This window comes from Tenrec ecaudatus, chromosome 4 (assembly GCF_050624435.1).
Source record: "Tenrec ecaudatus isolate mTenEca1 chromosome 4, mTenEca1.hap1, whole genome shotgun sequence".
Classification (NCBI taxonomy): Eukaryota; Metazoa; Chordata; class Mammalia; order Afrosoricida; family Tenrecidae; genus Tenrec; species Tenrec ecaudatus.
This window is the reverse complement of record NC_134533.1, coordinates 93,680,443-93,701,820: the sequence shown is the minus strand read 5'-3', so window position 1 is coordinate 93,701,820 and position 21,378 is coordinate 93,680,443. Positions and strand designations below refer to the sequence as shown.

The 21,378-nt window shown below is 40.7% G+C and overlaps 2 protein-coding genes across 3 annotated transcripts in view; one reads left to right on the top strand and one right to left on the bottom strand.

Annotated features, from left to right (window-relative positions):
• Positions 1-1,635: 1,635 nt before the first annotated feature.
• JRKL (JRK like) lies at positions 1,636-5,127 on the bottom strand. The gene has a single exon (XM_075546489.1). It carries the CDS (start codon positions 4,488-4,490, stop codon positions 2,916-2,918), a length of 1,575 nt encoding a protein of 524 aa, XP_075402604.1. The 5' UTR covers positions 4,491-5,127; the 3' UTR covers positions 1,636-2,915.
• Positions 5,128-5,258: 131 nt separating this feature from the next.
• Positions 5,259-21,378, top strand: part of CCDC82 (coiled-coil domain containing 82) — a 36,661-nt gene continuing 20,541 nt past the window's right edge. For both annotated transcript variants that reach the window (XM_075546488.1, XM_075546487.1), the window contains exons 1-3: positions 5,259-5,473; positions 12,643-13,362; positions 13,845-14,028. In XM_075546488.1, coding sequence (XP_075402603.1) covers positions 12,661-13,362; positions 13,845-14,028 — 886 coding nt within the window. In that variant the 5' untranslated portion in view covers positions 5,259-5,473; positions 12,643-12,660. The remainder of the gene's footprint in view (positions 5,474-12,642; positions 13,363-13,844; positions 14,029-21,378) is intronic.

The following is a 21,378-nucleotide window of genomic DNA, read 5'->3' as shown; positions in this document are numbered from 1 at the left end:
AGACCTGGCATCAACTCAAACGCAGTTAACAAGAGACACTACAGTGTAGTGAAGGGGGAAGACTAACTCTATGAAAGAAGGAAAGCCCCAAACTCATGAAGCCATAGCCAGTGAGTCTATTCTGACTCCTAGTGACCCTTTACAGTGGTTCTCAGCCTTCTTCATGCTGCGACCCTATCATACAGTTCCTCAGGTGGTGGTGACCCCCAACCATAAAATGATTTTCATTGCTACTTCATCACTGTAATTTGTTACTGTTCTGAATCAGTCGAGCCCTGTGAAAGGGTCATTTGACCCCCAAAGGGGTGGCGACCCACAGGTTGAGAATCACTGCTTTACAGGGTTTCCAAACTGTAAATCTTTATGGAAGCAGGTAGTCTTCTTTCTCCCCCAACAATGGTAAAGGGTGAAAGAATAGTAATTGTTGCTACAAGGTATTGGAAACTTTCTAACTCATAGTGATCCTATAGGATAAAACAGAACTGCGTCTTTGGGTTTCCAAGACTATAAATCTTTACAGGAGCAGAAAGCCTGATCTTTTCCCCATAAAGCAGTTGGTGGGTTCACACGACCGATCTTGTAATTAGAAACCCAACACAAAACCCTCTAACCACCAGGGGCCATTGAGATACCTATATCAGGTGGGAAGAAGACTGCAATGAGCCAAGCACTGGGTGCGAATCACTGCCAAGTCTTCAAACCTACCAGGCGCCCTGAAGGAGAAAGATGAGGCTATCTATCCCTGAAAAACGCAGCCTCAGAGCCCAGTTCTACTCTGCCCTCTCAGGTTGCTGAGTGGAATCAACTGTCACACTGGGTTTGTTTGTTTATATCATCTGGAAGAGAGTGGCAAGGAATCAATAAGGAAGGGCTGGAAAGGGTTAAGAAGTGGGTCTAGGTTGAATGACACAAGCCTAAACTTTCGAGTCAAATATCTGCTCCAAATGCTTACCTGTAACAGTGATTTTCAGTTATTAAGGTTTTTCCCTGACTCAATATTTTCACCTAAAGTGGTATTGACAATTATATAAAATAATCTGTCTACTGCCTACAACATAAATTGCCATTCAACAATTGGCAGCTTTTGTAATTATGTTCAAAGATAAAAAAGTTTCTCAGAAAAGAACTGCTAGTCTACCAGTGTTAGCAGTTTTCAGAAAAAAGTAACTCTAAGTCAGAAGCTATAGAAAGATTCACACTTTACAACGCAAGTTTAAAACACCATAGCTTAACAGTGATGCTAAATTTACCACTAGGTGGCAACAAGACAGGCTGAATTTCACAGACAAGGTTAACTTTGAAAAGTGAGCAGTTTGACACTTCCAAGCTTTCTAGTACAAACTTTTTTTAAAGAAAAAAATGGCCATCTTCTCTATGAAATTAAAATGCAATTATCTAATTCAACAGGTACACTAACTCTTGATTCTCTTTCTGTGTACCAAGGTAGTTCACACAAGAAACAGTTCCTAAACAATTATGAGATCAATCTTTCTTAAAATGTAGATAATATCACAGCAATTGTGGAAAACAATGTCTCTTTTTAAGGTTCTATGGTTCTAAGAAAGGCACTTCACAATATAAAGTATTACAATGAAAAGTTAGACCTTTTAATAATGACTAATAGAGAACAATTCTAAATTACTATTTTCAAATTTGGGGGCCAAAGCATGAAGAGGTACTCAAATACTTTGCTTTTAAAATACAAAAACATGAAGCTAGGATTCGCATAGGTATAGTTTCTTCAATGTCTTGAATAAACATTGAGTTTACTAAGTCAACTTATCAAAACTCTGGTACAAATAGATTAAATACTAGAGGAAAGAATCTCTTTGTAACAAGTATCAAAATACTGGTAAAATATCCTCGAATATACAATTTTTCCATGATTATTTCTGCTTTCTTTATAAGATAAGTCACAAACATGGCATTTGGAACAATAAAAACTTTATTCCTTTCATTTAATCTTTTCATATCAAATAGAAAAACCAGGGAGGGCAAATCTTCCAAATTTTACATATTTCCAATTACTCAAGTAAAAACTGGCAAACACAACAACTTAAAAATTCCTGGGATGACGTTCCCCCAAATAAAAGGTAGATCCTCCTATCATCAGATATGAACATTACAAAACATGTATTAGAATTAGATGAATAAATAACAAACCTATATGTTACACAATTCATAATATAATAAAAAGGCCTAATTAAAATAAGCCTATTATTCCCTTTGTATAAATAACCTGAATTCCCAACTTTTCAATTCCCAGTTACCTATAAATGATCAGAATATCTTTTACACATAATTTATTTAATTTAGCAATCACTCCCTGTTTACTTTGTTTCCAGAATAATTTCCCTGTTTAACCCACAGGACATTAATTTCTAAATTATTTTCACAATCCTTATATCACTGTTTCCTCTCACTAATGAACTTCATTATAAACTATTATAGATACCCTCAATCTTATAATATAGATCTTTCTCATCCTGTCAGCCTAATCAGACCCCTAAGAGCCAATCATTTAATATGGCTAACACAGGAAAAGATTACTATAGCAGCCCTCATAAATCAAGCAAAAGATTTAGGGGATGTGCTCAATTTGTTCACTGTTATCTATTGCTAGAAATTTGGGGGAATGCCACTGTTACAGGATACTGATTAACTCTACAAATGCGAATACATGTGTACATTTCATTTACACAGAATCGGCTTGTGATAATCTGCACAAATGGAGAGGCGTGAGACAGTTGACATAAGACACACAATTCTCAAACCACTTACAGATACATTCTGTACCTGAGCTTCACGGGTTCTATATCTGAAAATCCAAAAGTTACACAGAAATTAAGCCATCTTGAAAGAGCTGAGTCACAAACAAACGCAAATACCAAAACAACGGTAACATTGAAATGCTATTACTGATTTGAGTTTGTCATCTTCTGTTTATTTCTGATGGTGGCTCGAAGTTTACGTATTACCAGTCTATCAGGTAGAATCATATCACCTTGTTGTTCTAGATAATCCAGTAAATTTTCAGTCCATTGAAGAGCAGCTGCATGATTAATGTGTTTCTCTGGAATCAGTTCTATTTCCTCCTCCTCATTTTCACTGGATTCATCGGTCTGCCCTTGGGCTCTTCTGATGATTTCGCTGTCAGTTAACACTTCATAGCCTGGTTCGGTACTGTCCACCTCAAGCCACTTTTCAATGTTCTCAGCAGTCACATTTTCCAATCCTTTGGTGTGCTGCACAATGGTGGCCACAGTAGCTATTGAAATATCCTCTTCATCAAAGTCCAAGCCTTCTTTCTCCTCTATGGTGGGGAGAATCTTCTTCCATGCTCTGGTAATTGTAACTGGTTTTACCAAGTTCCATGCCATTGCTACTTCATAGAGCGCATCTAGCAGAGTTAGCCTCTTCCAAAATGATTTTAGGTCATTACCTTCTTCCAAGTTGTTCTGGAGAAGGCCTGCTCGATAGTTTCTTTTCATTGTTGCCATGACTCCCTGATCTGAGGGCTGAATCAATGAAGCCACGTTGGGTGGTAAATATTTAGCAAATATTTGGCCATCATCTGATCTCAGAACGTTTTCATTTGGGTGTGTTGGTGAATTATCCAATAAGAGCACAGCCTTTTCCTGTAGGCCTTTGGATCTTAAATATTCTCTAACTTGTGGCACAAAGATCTTATCAAACCATTGTCGAAAAATGGAGAGATTCATCCATGCACCTTTTTGGCTGAAATAAGAGACTGGCAGGTTTGAAGTGTCTGTTGACTTGAAAGAACGGGGTTTCTTTGCTTTGCCCACAACACAAAGCTTAAGTTTATGTAAACCTGTTGCATTGGCGCAGCACATGATAGTGACCCTTTCTTCAACGGATCTGTGTCCAGCGGCAGTGCATTTACCTCGGATTACTGAAGTTCTGGAAGGCAGACACTTCCAAAAGAGTCCCGTTTCATCTGCATTGTAGATTTGTTCAGGTTGCAAGTTTTCTTGTTCAATAAAGTTTCGAAAGCTGTTACAAAACTCTTCCACAGCAGTCTCATCTCCATTCAACCTTTCATTCCTAATGTTAATCTCTCTAATGCTGTGCCGCTGTTTAAACCGAGTTAACCAACCAGCGGAAGGATTAAAATCACCATCCATTCCCAAGGCGTAAAAGAAGAACTCTGCCCTTTTTGCACAAATCGGGCCAGATATGGGATTCCCTTTTGCTCTCTGTTGGTTGAACCATTCCAGCATCGCTCTGTCCAGCTCCTCGTACATGGAGGGCTTCATCGATTTTCTCTTGGCCAGAAGGCTTGTAGAATCAGAACTGCTTGCATACGTTATAATCTTTTCCTTGTTTTTTCTTATATCCCGAACTGTTGTTTCACCAATTCCATAAATAACTGCCAGTTGCTTGGAAGAACCTCCGTCTTCAAGTTTCTTTATTATATCGAGTTTATCTTTAATCGTCAACACCACACGCTTCCGTTTCCCTGACATAGTGGAGCTTTGGGACCCACCACACTCACACTGAAGCGACACACAGAACCACTCCTTCCCTCGCACAGGTTCACTTTTTCAGTCTTACAGACTTTCAACCTTAGCAAGAACCCGGTGGCCCTGACCTGCTCCTCCTCGGCTGGGCTGGACACGCAAAGGGATAGAAAAGCAAAGAGTGTGGAGCTGCAGTCTCGGGAACAGGCCTTTAACTTAGACGGACAGTAGAAGAGGGCTCGCGTCACTGCGGTTAATCCGGATTACAGGCATTTGTTTTAGTCTCTCAGTGGCCTCGAGAGAGACTATAACCCCATCGTGGCCACAAGCCTTCTCTTCACCCAGATGCCGATGAAGCGCCCGTCACTAACCCTGCCAAGTCCCAAAGTTAAGGCCAAGAGCAGAAGAGCCACGGAGGAGAGGACTGGCACCCGCCCGGTCTCCCCCGTCCCCAGGGGGACGGTTGCGCTGGGTCCCTTCTCCAGCTGCCAGCCCCTGTCGCCGTAAAGTCCCGCGTTTCTGTGTCAGTTTTAATCCTGACAAGTCTTCCCGGTCCCTCTCAGCCCGTCCGGGCCCTCTCCCCACCTCCGTTGGAAGCGAGACCCCCTCACCGATCCCTGACTAGCGCGAGTCGACCGCTCCGCCCCTAGCAAACGCTCCCGGAAGATGGCCCTCCCGCCCTTAAGCCCCGCCCCTCTCCCCTCCCAGAGGCGGGACTTCCCCTCACACCCGGAAGGAGGAGGAGCGTCGCTCCCGGGCCGTGAGGGCGGAGAGCGGAGGCACAAGGATAGGGCAGGTTGTGGAAGGCGGTGCGGAACCTGCGAGTGGGCGGGGACTCGCGAGTTCTGGCGGGCACTCTGGGCTACCGCGTTCCTTCCGACCTAAATGAAAGCGACCCGGGGGGACACGTCGGGCCCGCCTCACAGGGCTCCCGAGGCTGTTACACTCAGGGCAGCAGGCCGCCAAACCTTCCTCCCGCACAGCGGCTGGTAAGTGGGGACTGCGTCGGTGAGCCGGCTGGCGGGATGCCGAGCCTCCAGGGAAGCTAGCAGAAAATTCCCGCCGCCGGCGGCCAGACGCCTCCTGCGCCACTTCCCTAGCTGCACCGCTGGGCGCCCGTGGCCTTCCTTGGTGGGCACTGCTCGGGACCAACGTCGGAAGCCCGCCTAGTGATTTCTCGGGTTTATGGCTTTCCCAGGTCCTTGCTTACCGGGAGCTGACCGTAGTGTTTGTCCTCCGTGGCCACCCTGGGGCTGATTGAGAGGCTCAGGTGTGCAAACGCCACGGCCACCAGCCGGCTTGCTGCGCGGGAAGGATTCATAATCCTGAAAATGACTCTGGGATGTGTACCTCCGCCTCCTGCCAATCAGGCCAAGAGATTTAATTGAATACCCGGTGTAAGGAATTCTGGGGCGCGAAACAGAACCAAAGATCCAATCGGCAAAGTTTAGAAGCAGGCTTTATTGAGAGGCTTGCAGACGCATTCAGCAACTCAGGGTATTGAGCATTTGAAACCACTCCTTGGGGAATTTAGGCAGCGTTTTTATACCCCTGCTGGCAGGCACAGCTGGGAAGGATCAAAGGTGGGGAGGATCTGTACACACCGGGGCAATTTTATCTATACATCCAGGATGGGTAGAGTGGGGTGCGCTTATCTTCAGAAAACATTCTGGCTTCGGATGAGCCTGTTCCAGGTGTTTGGGGTTGAGCAGAGGAGGGGGGAGGTCGATGAGAGGTGAATTCTAAGAGCCAAGCTGAAGGCACCGGATTTAAAATGGAGTCCCTTTTGCCAAGACCAGGCACCGAGCTGTCTCGGAAGCCATCCGTTCTATTAAAACCCGTGCAGTGTAGAATCGTCAATTCCAGAAGTGGGAAGAAACCGGCCAGCCTCTCTTATGCTTCGCATGGTCCTGTTTATGTCGTGTTGTGTTGCCTTGTGTTCCAGCCAGTAGAAACGCTATGAAAAATATGTGCACAGCAACGTGATAACTCGATGAGACTTACTATGCACTGTAACCTTAATCATTAGGCTGGTCTGTTTGGGTTTCCCTGGGAATTACATCAAACCTTGCGAACCCCGTGGGAGCACAGATTTGTCGCTTTGATTTCTTCTAAGAACATCCTAGCCTCTGCTCAAGTTTGTTCCGGTATATAGTAGGCGTTCACCCGCTTCCTTTGCCATCTCTTTGCTACTCTATTCCAGCTGAGGGCCACCAGGTTCTTGCTAAGGTTGTAATTCGGTCAGACTGAAAAAGTGGACCTGTGAGGGAGGGGGCAATTTTACTTATTGTTTCAGTGTGTGTGGGGGGAGGGGGGGGATCGGTGAAGAAGCGGTTGAGTCCAGGGAAAACGAGGCTTTGGTCTTGACCATTAAAATAAGCTCAATGTAATTTCTGCTGATGAGAATTCAAATGATATCATCAAAGTCCCTTCTTTTTTTTTAATTTTAACAATTTATTAGGGGCTCATACAATTCTTATCACAGTTCATACATATACATACATCAATTGTATAAAGCACATCTGTACAGTCTTTGCCCTAATCATTTTTTTCTCCTCTTTTCTTTTTTTACATTTATTAGGGACTCATCCAACTCTTATCACCATCCATACATATACATACATCAATTGTATAAAGCACATCCATACATTCCCTGCCCCAATCATTCTCAAGGCATTAGCTCTCCACTTAAGCCCCTTGCATCAGGTCCTCTTTTTTTTTCCCCCGCCCTCCCCTTTCCCCCCTCCCTCATGTGCCCTTGGTAATTTATACCTCGTTATTTTGTCATATCTTGCCCTATCCGGAGTCTCCCTTCCCCCCTTCTCTGCTGTCCCTCTCCCAGGGAAGAGGTCACATGTGGATCCTTGTAATCAGTTCCCCCTTTCCAACCCACTCACCCTCCACTCTCCCAGCATCGTCCCTCACACCCTTGGTCCTGAAGGTATCATCCACCCTGGATTCCCTGTACCTCCAGCCCTCATATGTACCAGTGTACAGCCTCTGTCCTATCCAGGCCTGCAAGGTAGCATTCGGATCATGGTAGTGTGGGGGAGGAAGCATCCAGGATCTGGGGGAAAGCTGTGTTCTTCATTGGTACTACCTCGCACCCTAATTAACCCATCTCCTCTCCTAAACCCCTCTATAGTTAAAGAGTGATGCATTTGTGCCTTTAACTTATATTCTTTGGTAGAGAGCCTAGCTATCTATCTCTCGTGATATTAAAGATGTGGTAGTATTGATCTTCATTTAATTATTAAATGCTCGGTTTGGAGTTTTGTTGTTCTCTTTGTTTAAAGGAGAGGTATCATTAAAGAAGGGTAGGCGTTTTCATTTTGAGAAATTGAGTGTTTATCCAGGATTCATAGAAACAACATCCATGTGCACGGATTCTTAATTGAGTGACTTCTGAAATCCAAGAGTTGTCTTGACCCATCAGTCTAGTTTTACTGTCTCATTTCTTTCCCCAGGGTCACTCACCTTTCCCTGCTGTCCTCCTTCTTAGCTGTCCCCAAGAAATATTAAAACAGAACAAGCTCATGGTCATGAGTTGATTCAAACTCATAGCAACCCCATAGGACAGAGTAGAATTGCCCCTGTGAGTTTCTGGGACGGAAAATCTTTACAAGAGTAGAAAGCCTCATCTTTGTCCCTCAAAGCAGTTGTTGCTTTTAAACTGCTGACTTTATGGTTAGCACCCCCACTAGTCCCCAGGCATACGTGATTATTAGAAGAAGCCAGCAACCTTCAAGTTACGTGTTTACAATAGCAGATTATTTTTCACATTAATCATATAATATAAATGACCATTTTGAAATAGAGAAATCTGGCTATTTGTTAATTGGCAAATGAAACCTGATACCTTACTATTTTAAAAAGAAACTTGTCTCTTCAAGCATTCAAAATTTGTAATTTTCCAAAATGTTTTTCCCATCAGAGGCTGCCTGTCTTTGAAATACTGTTGAGCTTAAAGGAGAAGCTTACATTTTTGTGACTAGTGTCATCAATAAAATGGCAAGGGAAAGTGCAAATTTTCATCCGTTTTATACATTATTTTCTTGCTCAAAGGCTAATTTCCAGAAGCTTCTAACCTAATTCATGTACACCAAATTGAAATACATTAAAAACAGTAGAAACATGTTTATACATTTCAAAGCATTTTAATGGATATTTTCTGAGTTAAAATTGAGCTTGCATGAGAGATAAAATAATGACTACGTTTAAAGGCCAAAATGTTACTGTTTTAAAAAATCTGATATTGACAATAGTCTTTGTGATCTCTACTCTGTCCTCACAAGTTGTATGATTAAAAAAAATTGTGTGTATGGGGTGGCTTTCAGAGCAGATTCATTTTCCAGTCAACAATTTGCACACATTTTGTTTCATGTCATTGATGTCAGTCTTCACAGTGTAACATTACTTAACCTACTTCCACCTGTGTTTTCTATTTCCATTCTTCCTATCCTAGCCCTCTGAACTTTGCACTTGGATAAATGCTGCCCCTTTGATCTCAAATAGTTGATTGTTTAAGACCTTTCTTATATCCCGTGACCTGTTATGCCCTTTGTAGACTTGTCTGTTATTTGGCTGACAATTGAGCCTTGGAGCTAAATTTGACCTAAAGGGCCATCATTTCAGGGATTCTACCTGTTAGCCAATGGTAGTGGCGGCTGGGTACCATCTAGTTCTTCTCGTCCTAGGGTCATGAGATGTTTACATGGTCTGTTAGTTCCTTGGACTAATTGTTTTCACACATCTTTGATTTCCTTCATTATTCTTTACTCTAGGCAGGGAGAGACAAGTAGTTACACATTTGATGACCACCATTAGATGAGCTTCAAAGACCCAACCAACAAAGTAGGATGTAGAACATTGTCTTTGTTGACTGTGTTATACCAATTGACTTTGGTGGCCCCTGAGACCGTGGTCCTGAGCCCCTGGGTCCAAAGATAGTGTTTGGTTCTAACTAGTGTGAGCTTGGTAAATAATTTAAACTTTGTCTTCTTGTCTCTGGTACTTATAAAAGAAGATATAATTTTTTTCCTCGAATAATTGCGATGATTTCAAAAGAAACAGAAAAATACACAGAAAGACCTTAAATATAAGTTTTGGGGCTATTAAAAACATTTCAAGTTTAATAGTATGTAGTGTGCAGCCAGAGGTCATTTAAATAGTGTAACATTCTTAGTGTTTACTATTTTTGTCATAGGAATCACCTGTTGGCATGATACATATTTTTGAGGATAAAACAAAAACACCACACTCACTGCCATCGAGTCAATGGCAGTGACCTTATATAGCAACCCTATATAAGGTTTCTGAGGGTGTAAATCAGCAATTCCTGGTAGCTTCAACCAGTAGAGGGACTGCTGGGTTTGAACCACTGAATGTGCTGTTAGCAATCCAATGTTTACCTGATTGCCCCACCAGGGTTCCCCTTTTGAAACTGCTTTTTTTTGGGTGCTACTAAATTTTCACTTTAATGTTCTTTACTATCAATATTTGCTGTAGTGTATATACTAAACCCATATTTGCCATTTATCTTCATACATATTTTTCATTATTTCTGCCAGTTACGACATCTTTATCAAAAAACGTTACCATCTTATAGAGAGAGTCCATCATATGAACAGTTAGCTCATGCAAATTCAACTGTAAATTCTTAAAAATAATGCTGTACTTTGTCAAACCCAAATCTAAGCTGTCCGATTCTCTGGAAAGGAGCCCTAGTGCTGTTGGTAAAGCACTCAGCTTGAAATGAAAGGTCAGTGATCTGCAGCTGGTAGCCTGCTCTGTGGGAGAGTGGTGTGGCAGCCTGCTTCCGGAAGGATTGCAGCCACCCTTACAACCCTACAAGGCAGGTCTGCTCCATCCTGTGTGGTCACTGTCAGTTAATATCTCCCTGATGACACTGGGTTTTTTAGTTTAGTTCATCTGGTACTTAACCAAAGAAAGAATAATCGGTTTAAAAACTTGAGAAACTAGATGGACTCTTGTGAGGCAGTATGATATTGGTACACTTATACTTTGAGAAGAAATATAAAAACTTTAAAAGGTTGGATTTTTCCCACATACAGTTTTCATCCTAAAGAGTTAAATACCTAATTTTTCACTAAGATTTGCTAGATTGCCACTCCTGTGCTGAATATGCACATATCTTACAGCGGTCATAAGGTTAGAGTTCAGCCTATACTATTAAGGTATTATCTATTGCAGGGCTGTCAAACTGGCGGCCCACAGGCTGCATGCGGGCCCCCAAGGTAAATTTTTGTGCATAAGCAAATGTGAAGAAAGCTGATGGTGCCTGGCTATCAAATATATAGTGTCTGGGGTCTTAAAGGCTTGAAGGTAAGTAAGCAGCTATCTAGCTCAGAAGCAACAAAGCCCACATGGAAGAAACACACCAGCCTATGTGACCACGAGGTGTTGAAGGGATCAGGTATCAGGCATCAAAGAACAAAAAATCATATCATTGTAAATAAGAGGGAGTGCAGAGTGGAGACCCAAAGCCATCTGTAGGTAATGGGACACCCCCTTACAGAAGGACTGCGGGGAGTGTAGCAACAATGAAACATGAAACTTTCCTCTAAATCTTAAATGCTTCCTCTCCCCCCACCCCACCCCCACTATCATGACCCCAATTCTACCTTACAAATCTGGCTAGACCAAAGGATGTACATTGGTAAAGATAGGAACTGGACACAGGAAATCCAGGACAGATGATCCCTTCAGGACCAGTGGTGAGAGTGGCGATACCGGAGGGTGGAGGGAAAGTGGGGTAGAAAGGGGGAACCGATTTTAAGGATCTATGTATAACCTCTTCTCTGGGGAATGGACAATAGGAAAGTGGGGTGAAAGGAGATGTCGGACATTGTAACATATGACAAAATAATAATTTATAAATTATCAAAGGTTCATGAGGGAGGGAGGGAGGGGGGAGATGAGCTGATACCAAGGGCTTAAAGGGAGAGCAAATATTTTGAGAATGATGAGGGCAACAAATGTTCAAATGTGCTTGATACAATTGATGTATGTATGGATTGTGATAAGAGTTGTATGAGCCCCCAATAAAATGATTTTAAAAAATTACAAGTCAGAGTCAGAAATGTTAAGGATACAGTTTGTTTGTTTATTTTCTGCAGTGTCTTACTTTCAGCCATGCCAGCAGGTACATTTCTCTCTGATCCTCTTTTCACCTACATAGCCCCCTGGCTTCTGTCCTGCCCAGACAGGTGTTAAACACGTCTTTAGCTCTTTGGATGCTAGAAGACACCATCTTTACTCTTTGCATGAACTGGGAAGCCCAGTGCTGTGGCTCATGATAGTAGTGCTCTGGCTACCTAGTTCTCCTTTATTGATGATAATGGGATTTTGTGGTCCTGCTTCTGAGATGACTCACAGTATTTAATTCCCAGGGAAATAGAGACCTCAATGTTTTGTTTTTAGGTTTCCACACAGTCATTTGGTAAAGCTTACAAAGACAATAGCTAGAAGAGCCATGTTAATAAAGTCTTGAGATTGCAAGCTTAGTGATAAAGTATCCCTCGGTTTTGTGCTGCTTTGTCATAGATTACTGCGTGTCTAACGTTTGTGTCAACCTGGTAATCCTATACTTTTCAGTTCTGAACCATTTGTTGTTCTAACTTGAAGCCTTTGTTCACACTTTAGTCAGATTTGTTTACTGATGATGCTATTATGCTCCTCTTCAGTACCTATGCTTTGTCCTGACTATTTTTTAATCTGCCTGAATTCCCTTTTCCATTTATTCACTGATTCAGTATGACCAATTCACTAATATTTACCATATATTTTACAGTTCCATAGGTCATATTTTATCACCTATTTGGTACTAAATAAATACCCTATGGATAATCATTTTTCTTAGTTATGATGTTCATATATTTTAGTTATACACAGTAATCTTTTGAAGGATAAGGACCATTATTTTCTATGTATCCCTTTCAGAACAACACATAGTATGATTCAGAAAAATTCACAGGTACTCAATAAATCATTTATTGAATCACTGTTTTGCCAGCTTAATTCATATTCTATATGATTTTTACCTTTGTGGCTCATTTAAAAGCTATAAAGTGTAATTTGGTTACATTCATATCTGTAATCTGGTTATCATTGTTTTATTGTTAACTTTATTTTGTAGAAGCTCGCGTTAGAAGCCATGAAAACAAGAAACAGTTCTAGAGTTCAAGTGCCTGAGCAGAAATCCCGCATTGATTGGAAGCGAACTAAAATTGGAACCTCACTGTTAGTGGACAGTGATGAAGCGTCCGATAGTGATGGAGAGTGCGACACCCGTGAAGGGTTGGACAGTGATGAAAGCGCTAATAATAACGAAAGCCTCAGTAACAGTGAAGAACTTGATAGTGACGAAGGGCTTGATGGCGTTCCAACGGCCGAAAGTGCGAGCAAGCATACATTAATTAACGTGCAAAGTGAAGGAGACGGCAGTCAGCATCTCATTAACACTGGCAACCCTTCAGTCTGCGTGGAAGACAAGAACCAAAGTGAACATGTGAGTGTGGACTTACCCGATCCTGGAAGGCGCCCCACTCAGGAGGGTGACGGTCCCGACAGACACCCGGAGGAGTTCGAAGAAGAAGTCATCCAGCGAGGAAGGAGGAAACGCATGTGCATGGCGATGGTTGACAGCGACGAGAGTGACGGCAGTGACATCGTGGTCGGGAAAAGGGGCGCCAAACATCCGCGGAGAGTGATGGAAGACGAAGGCTCCTCCATGGAGATGGACCAACATAACCCGGAAAAAACTGCAGCGGCGCGAAGAAAGCAACGGCACCAGAAGCTGCAGGAACTCTCTAAAGAAAGATCCCGTCAAAGACGCAGCCATGGTAGAGAGTCTGAGGTGTGCCCTTATATTATTGTTAGTTTGGTTACTGTTTCAAAACTTATTTAATATATTTACATTTTAAAAGTCAAAAGTGCTGAGCCCATTCTCTTTCTCAATAATCCTAGAGTGTAAGGCAAGCATCCTTTAGCATGTTCACTGGCAGTATTGTGTCTAATAGAGTTGTATCATGAACCTCAGGCACGTCTTTTGAGAAACTGAAAAACTGTTTTTTTGGGTGGTCTCTTCCATTTTTAACTTCCACTTAGGCGTTATTGCTCATTTTAAACATTGTACATCACTTACCCAAGATAGCATCTTCTAATTTCAAAAGTCCAACATTTAACATTGACACTGTTTCCAACTTGAAAATATAAATTTTTTGAAGCTATAATTTTTTATGGATTCTATTTGATTTCAGAATTGATCTTTTCATGTCACATTCATACCACCAATTTTAAAGGCACAGTCTACTGATACGTGTGTTTTCATTTAATCAGGTCTCTGAAAAGGAATCCTGTTCAAGTAATGATAAAGATGATGATGAAGTAGAGCATTATGAGTCTGATGAAAGTAGCAATGACTCTGTTATTGATGGTTTTGTAGTACAAGATGAAGAAAGCGATGAAGAGAATGGTAGCCAAGGAGAAGACACACAGACTGCTTCACAACAGGATTCCTCTTGTAAGTTCAATATCACGAAAATATTTTAGGTTGTGCTATTGTATCAAGTCAACCTCTTCACATCATATTCTAAGGCATTGATTAGGAATCATGGTTTCACTTTTAGGTAACTTTAAATGGTTAGATGATAGTTTATTTCACAGATCTCGACAACCTTTTGTACTCTTAGAGTCTTAAGGACTCCGAAAAACTTTTATTCATGTATAATGTATCTATTGGTATTGACTATTGGAGAAATGTAAATATATATTTCAATATATTAAAGTAACATCAATAAATTCATCACATATTAACATGCATAGCACAGTATTATGAAAAAATTATATTTTCCCCAGAAATGAGAAGACTGAAAAATTTTTAATACCTTTAATGTGTGGCTTTATAGGTAGTAGCTGAATTTGCATTTAATCCGTGATCATAATTTTTTTAATAGGGGAAAATAATTTTGTTTCATTGTAATATAGTTAAACAAAGGAATATTTTGATATTCTCAAAACAATTGTGGATATTCTTCTTTGATATTACAAGAAAACTCAACAAGCAATGCTTGGGGGAAAATAAAAAAAGCATTGCTGTCTAATCAATCCCAACCCACGGCAACCCTGTGGGGCAGAGTAGAACTGTTCCCTCGTTTTCCAAGGCAGTAACTCTTCATGGTGAGTTCGAACTGCTGACCTGTGGTTTGCAAGCCAGTGCTTGCAAGAGTATCGTGGGGTGACATCAGACCTCAGCTGACTTCAGAAGGGTAAAGCGGAGGCACCAGCCGATGGCCTGTGCCTATGAGACAAAGGGTACTCGGACACCAACCACCCCTTCCACACCACTCTCTGCCTCTCTATTGGGTTTGATAACCCAAGTGGCCATGCAGAACTCACAGACAAAACTCATTATCATGGGCTTTATTGAGGAAGTTAAAGGTTACAATTCAGGATCAGAAATGCTCAGGGTACAGCAATTCTCTAGTCAAAGGGCATCTCTCAGCCATACACACAGGCACGCGTCTATCTTGTCCTTGGCTGCTCAGCCATGTGATGCTTTGCCCTTTTCAGGCAATGTGAAAAACTCCTTATCACTGCCAATAAATGTCCAAAGGGTCTATTACTCTCCATAAGTCTCAGCCAGGAGGCACTCAATTCTAACCCTAAGTCAACAACCCTAGTTCCTCACATAACCTGCCTGGAAGCAACCTACTCTTAGCCAAAACCACTGAACTTACTCTGTAGGTTCTGAAACTTGATGTTTTGCTATGTCCGTGGTGCTGCTGCCTCTTTTGCTACACCTTCTCTGCCACTCCCCTCCCACCCCTTGATGTCTCCGGTGTCACAGTCTGACTCCTACACTAGGAGCCTCAGCACACTGGGGTCCTGGGGGGCCCAAAGGATGCACTCTGCTCCTGGCTCTTCTTTTTTGACGGTAGTGAGGTTTCCCAATCCTGCTCTGGCTGGCTCTTTTTAAATCTAAATGTATGGCAAAACTGGCCAATCCCCTCATTGGAGTCCCACATCCCTATTTTGCATGTTCCATCCAGTCCTTTGGAGGAATTAGAAAGGCGATGAGGAGTAGAAGGGCCATTTTAAATAATTCACCACAGGGCTTAGCTTGCTAATTGCTTGAGTTATTTGTAATATGAACTCAAACAACATAAGTTAACCTTTAGTACTCGCGTAATGTAGTCCATTTTGCCGTTTGAGTGGGTCTTTATTGCCTGCAGGTAACTTTGTAATATTATGCATTGGTCATTTGGGAAAGATTGGCTCACTGTGTTTTAGAGAGCTTTACAATGTTGATATTTTATTATACAATTTATAAAAAGCACATTTATTAATATACCTACCAAGCTCTGAAAATTATTTTTCTGTATTAGGAAGCTGGCACGCTCATAGTAGCAGATACAGGTTTTTCAATATTCGAATTTCTACTTTAAAACATGATTTTTATCTTTGACAACAAATATTCTCAGTTTTCCTTGAAGTGGCATGCTTACTTCATTCAGTTTTGAGAAACTGTCTGCTGGATACCCGAGCCTGAATAACCAGCTTGTCGTTATTTCAAGTAAAAAATGATATTTTTTAAAAAGCGAGGCCTTTTCAGTTCCCAACTCAAGCAATAATACAAGTGCTTTGAGTGCATGCTTCCCATTTCTTCCCATAGAGTACTTAAAAGATGAGTACTTATGGTGCAATATCTAACACAGTAATTAATCTTTACTATTTTGTAAGGGACAGTCTTAAGTAAAACTAGCCTCTTTTTCTTCTTCTTTTAATTGTGAGTGCAGAGCAGAGATCACTGCTGTGAGTACTAATAGTTTGCTGCTGATGCTGGGATTCTGGCTCGGGGACCCATTGCTTTACCCGCCATGGCTAATGTACCATCGACACAGATGTGAACATACTGATCGAGAAAATAAACACTATTCATACATTGCCTCTGCCTCACTAGCTTCTGTGGATCTGACTCCTGCTGACTTCCTGTGGTCAGAGTTGAAGAGAGCTGCTTATCTGGTTTTTGGTTTTTTTTAAATGGCTACTTATCCTAAAGGTTGACTCCCACCCAGTTAGCAGCTGAGCACATTAACCATTTGAATCCCAGAGAGAAACCCTGTTGGCTACTAACAAAAAAGGCTGCTGGTTTTGAACCTACTATTCACCCCACAGAAGAACAATGTGACAATCCACTTCCATAAACATTTACAGCCTTAGAAACCCTGTGGCGGTTTTGGTTTTGAAGGTTCCCAGGGTCTGTAAGCACAGAGAACAAGCAATTTTTTCAGACCTTTTGTGACTTCACTCAAAGAGTGAAACTGATGAGAGACAGGAAACTAGAATGCTGTGGGGTTTTGTATTTTTCTCATGCAATTGGTTAAAACATAAAAAGTCTGAAAATTTTAGGGTATCTCTATCATTACTCTGATTCCTATGGTTGAACATATGTATGAAGATTGTTTGAGGATAGTTAACAATTCTATTATAAGCAGGCTGCAGGACTGATGCATTTTGTAATTTTTCCTTCAGTAAGGCATTTTTCCAAGTGTTTTAGGGAAAGCAATATTTACCAAAATTACATGCTCAATTTAGATCTCAAAATTTAAAACAAATAGTTAGACGTTGGATCCTATTTCAAGAAAACAAGCTACAGAAATGCCTAATAGACATCTGTGTACTATAAGTTAATGATTCTGCCCTTTCCATGATTACACACCCATTCGATCATATTTTAATCTTTAGGAAACTCATTTAGGAGTCATTCCTATTGCTCGGGCTTATACAGATCATTTGCTGGGCGATAGATAACCACCCATACCCACTTAGGCTGATTAAGGAAAAGAAATGTCCAACCTGTGGGAACCACACCAACTTCCTCTTTGCTTTGTGACTCACTTTTAATGTAGCATCTTTTATCTTGTGTTCGCTTCATGGCATCTTCTCCTGGGCCTGGGGCTTTATCAGCATGTTGGGTTTTTAAGTTTGAATGGCTTCGTCTTTACAAACACTCTAACTCCTCCATTCATAGCCATGTTCCTGCCTTTCCTTCCTAACTCGGCATGCTTGGTTAGCCACTACTCCAGAGCCTCTTTGTGCCTCCATTTTATCAGCAGGGTATCTTTCGAGTACTTGACATTCAAGATGTGCAAAACTCAATGATGCGGAGGTAGCATAGGGAAATTTTTGACCGGAGATAGGACTGCTCTTATTTTGGTTGTGGTACTGGTGAATGACAACATTATACATTTATCAAACATCATAGGACTATAGACCAAAAAGTGAATTTTACTGTGTGTGTAAAAGAGCTCAATAAATTAAGCTAAGTGGGTACCACTCCTCTCAAAAGAAACTTAAAAACTCAACTTTCATTCCTTTTTTAAAAACATTTATCATTAATTGGGATTTCATAGTTCAATTATCCTCAACGTTCTTATCTTTGTATTTCTAAGACTCATTTGAGTTGTGGACACTTTATGGGGACTTCCTGTTAATTGGATTGATGGATAATGGATGGTTGGATAATTCAGATACATACCTTCGCTAGAGGCTTCTGGGTTTAATTGTTTAAGAGACTCATAAACATAATCCATGTGACCAGATTTTTTTAAATATTCAGAAAAAAGACCATTTGTTTTAGATGAGTGAAATTTGATTAAGGTTTTTAATACTTTCAAATATTTAGACCCTATTTGGCTATGATAAATAAATTAGATATGGTGACTTTTAAATTTCCCAAATGATAATGTTCTAAAAGTTTCTATATATTCATTCTTATATTTGAGAATCAAACGGTGTTTTGTCATTGAACCAATGTATATGATGAAGAAGGAACCCTCCTCCGAGCAGAATTAAGTTGGAATCAGTCTCGTGTTCTTATAACCGTTCTCTCCCAAGCTTCTGACAGCACTGACAATGATTCGTATTTTACCTATTATTAAACTTGAGAGAAATAGCTCTTAACTCCAAATAGAATGCCCATTGAGAATTGCAAGCCGTGGCGAATGTACTTTTGCCTATTATTTCAGAACAGACTCTGAGAGCTGCATCTCTACCACGTCAAGGCTCTGGGTAGTTTCCCCTGTGGTCATAGTAGTCAGCAGCTCGAAGTCACCAGCTGCTCTGCTGGAGAAACATAAGGCTTTCTGCTCTGTAGCAAACAGTTAGTCTCAGAAACCCATAGGGGAATTCTATTCTTCTCATATAGAACTTCTGGTTTCCATGGGTTGGAACCAACTGGCTGGCAGCAAGACAGGGTTGACTGAAGCAGTCAAACACAGCTGTAGCCTGTTTTTCCTTGTCTTCAACCCTTCCTATTTCTATATCCACTCTGAGACTGCGATTCCTAGAAAAAATGTGATAGAAAATAGAGGAACAGGCTAGTAGTAACCTACTATATTCCAGCTCTAAGTAGATTCTAGATTTTAGTGTTCGTGCACCAAAAACCTTAAATTTATAATGAAGCAACAGTTTTGTTTTTTATAGAATAAAGAATACCAAAAAAATATTTCTTCAGTAACTTTATTCTAATAGTTATGAATAACTCATTAAGACATGAAAGCAAAATAATGACATGAAAATTTGAAATAAAAATATAACTATTGAAAAGAAAAATATTAGTCACCTGAGCATAATTGTATATAGGTTCAACCGATAAAATTCTGGTTCATTTAAAATATACCGAACTTAAAGGATATGCATGACATTGAGCAGGAGTAAATATTAGAGATCAACAAGAAGCCAGTTTCTTTCTCTGCCCTTGCCCTCTTACGCCGAGCTTACCTTTCCATTCCCGAAGAAAGCGCACTGGCAATTCATGCGGCTCTACCTAAGAGAATCTTCTCCTGATTCAGTAAATCAACTTACTACAGTAAGACCACATCCTCCTTAACGTTGAGAGAGAAACAGTCTGCTTAGGAATCCTTCAACAGCACCTGTCTCCAACTGTAGAATATCCTAGTCAGTTCATCTTCTACAAGTACCTAAGAGAGCTTTAGTATCTTAGAATAAGTAAGAGATCTTTTAAAAAAAGGAGAGTAAAAGAGCAGATTCACAATGAAAATGCAAAATTTCATAATTCTTTCACATAATAGCAATACTTATTTGGAAATGAAATGAAAATTTCCATTTACACTAGCAACCAAACTAAAATTCATCCCTAGGCCTAATGTCAACAAGAAAAGCATGTCTTTTTAAGTTGAACCGGAGACTTAGTGACACAGAGGTCAAAGCACTTGGCTGCAACTTACAGGGATGCCTTCAGCCAATCTGAGGGAGAAGATAGGGTCTGCTTCTAGTTCAGCCGTGGCACCCGGATAGGGCAGTTCTGCTCTCTGCCCGGGTCGCTGTGACTCAGGCGGGACTGAGCAGCAATGCGTTTGTTTTGATACAGATAGAAAAAAAGCGTTACTGTGAAATAGAAGACATGAGTAAATGACGAGACGACGCATGTTTATGGAAGATAATACATAGTACAAGAAGTTATTTTTCCTGAAATTGTGAACTTGAACTTTGCAAAACAATTCTAAGTTCAATTTGAAGAATGAAGCCTAAATAAATAAAATTGGAAAACAGTAAATTGGAAAAATTGGCTTTCCCTGATATTAAAAAGTCAGAAAATTGCAGTGTGTAAAACAGCACTGTGCTAGCATGAGAATGCAGCCAGGTCAATGGGAAGGGAAGATGGTACAGAGACAAGACTATGGCATATATATGAAAGTAATACATGGGGCTTGAAAAATACCATGGAAAAATGGGATGAAAAGAGGGAATTTTTCCACAGCCCCTTTGCATATGATAAAGGATGGGCAGAAAATCAAGAGAATGACTGGATTTTCTTGTTACTGGGCAAGGAGAAATTGGTGAGCTGTACTGGAAAAATCAGTTTATGCATAAATGCAGTGTTGGTTTTCTCCTGTATCCTTTTTCCAATTAAAGAATTGGGGAACAAAGGAGTTAAGCCACATTTCTAAACTATTCCAAAGAATATTTTAACCTAATACAGGGACTGAAACATGAAGTAAAGTTCTAGAGGAGACCTGAATTCTAATCCTGTTTCTGCCTCTGTCTAATTGTTTGACCCTGAGCATATTATTTCATCAGTATATTGTTTTTCCTGAATTGTAAGTGAAATTCCAGTTAAATTTTCTCTAGGCTCCCTTCTAAAGATCCACATTCTGGAGTATAATAGAAAACCCAAGTACCATGCTTGCCAACATCCACTTAGATGATAAGGCATGGGGGATAGAATCCACCTTCCCACGTTCCAACATTTATTCTGTGTGTGTATCACAATGAACATTTTCAACCTCGATCTCATTTTCCTCAGCTGAAAATAAATGACAGTTTCTTCAGTGGTTTATTGGGAGAAATGAGCCAATTAATGCAAATGCTTAAAATGGTTCCTGGCATACACTTGCTTAATAAATTGCAATTGCTGATTTTTGTTCTCTACCCAGTTTCAGGTGCCAGAATCATAATCCCGCCATCCCACCCATCAACACAAACATAACTAAATAGAGGTCTTTTTCTAACTTTTTAGAAGGAGATTCTGATATGCAGTGGTAGGAGAGGGGGTTGTGGTTAAGGACAAAAATTCTCAACTGATTCTCATTTCTGCCCTTTCCCTTTCCTATCAGTCACAAGGCTACACTATCAGGGTCTTCGACATAGAGCCACAGTTCCTAAAGCGGTTTAGTGGACAGGTCACATCAAGAGGAGGAAATACAATGGGATGAAATCGTTCTACTTGTATTTGTTAGATAGTTAAGTACAGAGGATAGATTTGATTTCTTTCCCTCAACATATGTATTATTCTCTAAACAGTTTTACTACATATAGGGAAGTGATAAAATAGATGCATTTAGATACT